At 43.1% G+C, this 2,675-nt stretch overlaps 1 protein-coding gene across 1 annotated transcript; it reads left to right on the forward strand.

Annotated features, from left to right (window-relative positions):
* Nucleotides 1-468: 468 nt before the first annotated feature.
* On the forward strand, nucleotides 469-954 carry LOC108911577. Its single transcript, XM_018716552.1, has one exon. The coding sequence runs from the start codon at nucleotides 469-471 to the stop codon at nucleotides 952-954; it is 486 nt and encodes a 161-aa protein (XP_018572068.1).
* The last annotated feature ends 1,721 nt before the right edge of the window (nucleotides 955-2,675 follow it).

A 2,675-nucleotide genomic window follows, 5' to 3' on the forward strand; every position in this document is an offset into this window, starting at 1 on the left:
CAGTGAAGGCTAACAAAGATGCAGACCTGGTAGTATGGTATGATTCAGCACTTGGACTTACCAATATCCTCCGGGATGGGAAAAGCTTTTGAAGCGAGATTTCCGGAGATAGAGGAACTTACTGGAAAAGTTGACACGCTAGTAATAACAACCAAAAGGTTTGCGTGAACAGAGGCTGTCGGGTCGGAAAGATGGGTAAATAGAATTAAGTTAATTGACGATGGAGAGGACTTGTATAACACGTTAATTTACGCTATAGATTGGTGGAAAGGAGCGGAAAAAAATTAGCTCTATACCCTACACTCACTGATCCAGGGGGTGAAAACCTACGCAAGATGGTCGAAGGTATATTCAGAGGAGTAGGCATAAAATGGCCCACGAGAAAGCAGAGGGAGACTAAGAAGGTAGCAAGAGAGATAGGGGCTATCGTGGTGAAAGAGTCGCAAAAGTTATGCCGACCTCTTAAAAATGGTCAAAGAGTATGCTGAGTATGCTGCTAAGGGTATCCGTACCATCAGGGAAGGGAGAAACGGCCAAATCGTTATAGTACCCAATAAGGCCGATGACATAAGCGCGGAAGAGGTCAATAAGAGCTTAGTGCCAATAGAAACGATGGTGGTGAACACAATAAAGAAGCATCTGGATGGTAAAGAAATTATTATCAGAGGGATAGATGCAGTCACTACCAAAGAGGATGTAGTATCGGCGGTACTGAATAAGCTGGAGATCGAACCACAAGACTGTAAAGCAGGTAATTTAAGACCTTATTTTGAATGTAATCATTCGATTACCGTCACTATCGAGAGAAGCAAGACTGACAAACTTCTATTGGCAGGTGAAATAAAAATTGGCCTGAACACGTGCAGTGTTACCGAATGGATACCGGTAACACAATGCTATAGATGCTGGGAATTTGGCCACACCAGGGTGAACTGCAGAACTGAGAAGCAATGACTGAAGGGGGTTGAAGGGGACTGTAGGCAAATGATTCCGGTTTATCTAAATTGCAAAGTACAGGGACATAGAGCAGGCAGCGGCAAGTATCCCGAATTTAGAAAGGCGCTCGCCAGGGCTAGGCGGGTGAAGAGTCGGCAAACGATACCAAAGTAATTCTGTGATAACTAATTACTGTGATATTTTTTGGAACATATTATGCTGTCGTATATCTCTGTGATAATAGTTTAGTTATATAGTAATGGTCGTTACTGATAGAATTAAACTGCTCCAGATCAACGTGGATAGGAGGAGTGCTGCTCAAGATCTAATGTTAAAAAGAAGCAAGTCGACATTGTTTTGATCAGTGAACTTAATAGGACGAAACCGGTCGCGTATAGGCCAATATATCTAATAGACGTAATGGAGAAACTCTTTGACGTGATTATCCTGATAAGATTAAACGCTGAGATCGAGCGTACCTGTTCATTCAACGACAGGCAGTATGGATTTAGAAAAGGTAAATTTTCAATAGGGGTTGTTGAAAAAGTGGTGGAGATCTTAAAGCGGGAAGGTAAAATAATTGGACTGCCCTTATATTTCTGGATATAAAGAACGCTTTCAATTGCGCGAGTTGGAGCATTATTATTCGTAATCTAGAGGCAAGAGAAGTCGCAGGGCATATCAGAAAAATAATAGGAGAGTATCTCAAGAACAGAATTGTAGAGGTGGATAAGAACAACAAGTTGGAGATAAATATGGGAGTTCCACAGAAGTCTATTTTGGGTACCACCCTTTGGAACATTCTGTATGACGGTATATCAAATATCGAAATGCCGAGAGGAACCACACTAGTGGCATACGCGGATGATCTGGCGGCGGTGGTGGTAAATCGAACCGAAAAAGGACTGGTGGAATCCGGAAACGAGGGGTTCCACAGAATAAATGCATGGATGCAAGGAAACGAACTGACCCTTGCCCCTGAAAAAGCCCATGGCCATAGCCATGTCGGGGATGCGTAGACCCAAAAACATAGCTTTTAGGTTAGGAGAAGTCGTCATTAATGTACAGAAGACGGTAATATATCTTGGGGTGGTGATTGATAAGACCTTAACTTTTGGTGCACATATAGAAAAAACTTCTGTGAAAGTAGGGTTTAACACGGTTAATACCTAATATCGGCCGGCCAAGAGAAGAAAGGAGGAGAGTTCTGGCAGAAGCTGTTAATTCCTTGCTCGTTTATGCAGCACCCGTGTGGTTAGATGTCATGAAGATAGCCAAGCACAAAAATAGGATGCTCGGCACCCAGAGGAAGATTATCCATAGGGTGGCGTTATCGTACAATATCTACGGAGGCCATTTTGGTGGTGGCAAGTTTAATACCAATCCACCTCCTGGCTGAAGAAAGAAGACGGCTGTATAGTAGGCATGACGCAAATAACGACGAAACAAAGAGGGCCGCAAGAAGGGTGACTTGGATAAAAGGCAACAGGAATGGAGCAGAGGCACGAAAGGGGGATGGACTCGAGCAGTTATCCCGGATATACATTCGCAAACACGGTCAGATAGGGTACCAACTTGACAGGTACTGACGGGTCACGGGTCGTTTAAAACATATACAAACAAGATCGGGAAGGCACCTGACGTATTTTGCGTATACTGCGGAGAGGTGGATACGTCGGAACACACTTTGTTTCAATGACAGAGGTGGCGAAATATATAAAAATAATATATTAATAATA

Source organism: Anoplophora glabripennis, unplaced genomic scaffold (genome assembly GCF_000390285.2).
Source record: "Anoplophora glabripennis isolate ALB-LARVAE unplaced genomic scaffold, Agla_2.0 scaffold616, whole genome shotgun sequence".
Classification (NCBI taxonomy): Eukaryota; Metazoa; Arthropoda; class Insecta; order Coleoptera; family Cerambycidae; genus Anoplophora; species Anoplophora glabripennis.

Coding starts and splice junctions, on each gene's coding strand:
- LOC108911577 (XM_018716552.1), top strand. CDS start 469: ATGGTCAAAGAGTATGCTGAGTATGCTGCTAAGGGTATCCGTACCATC.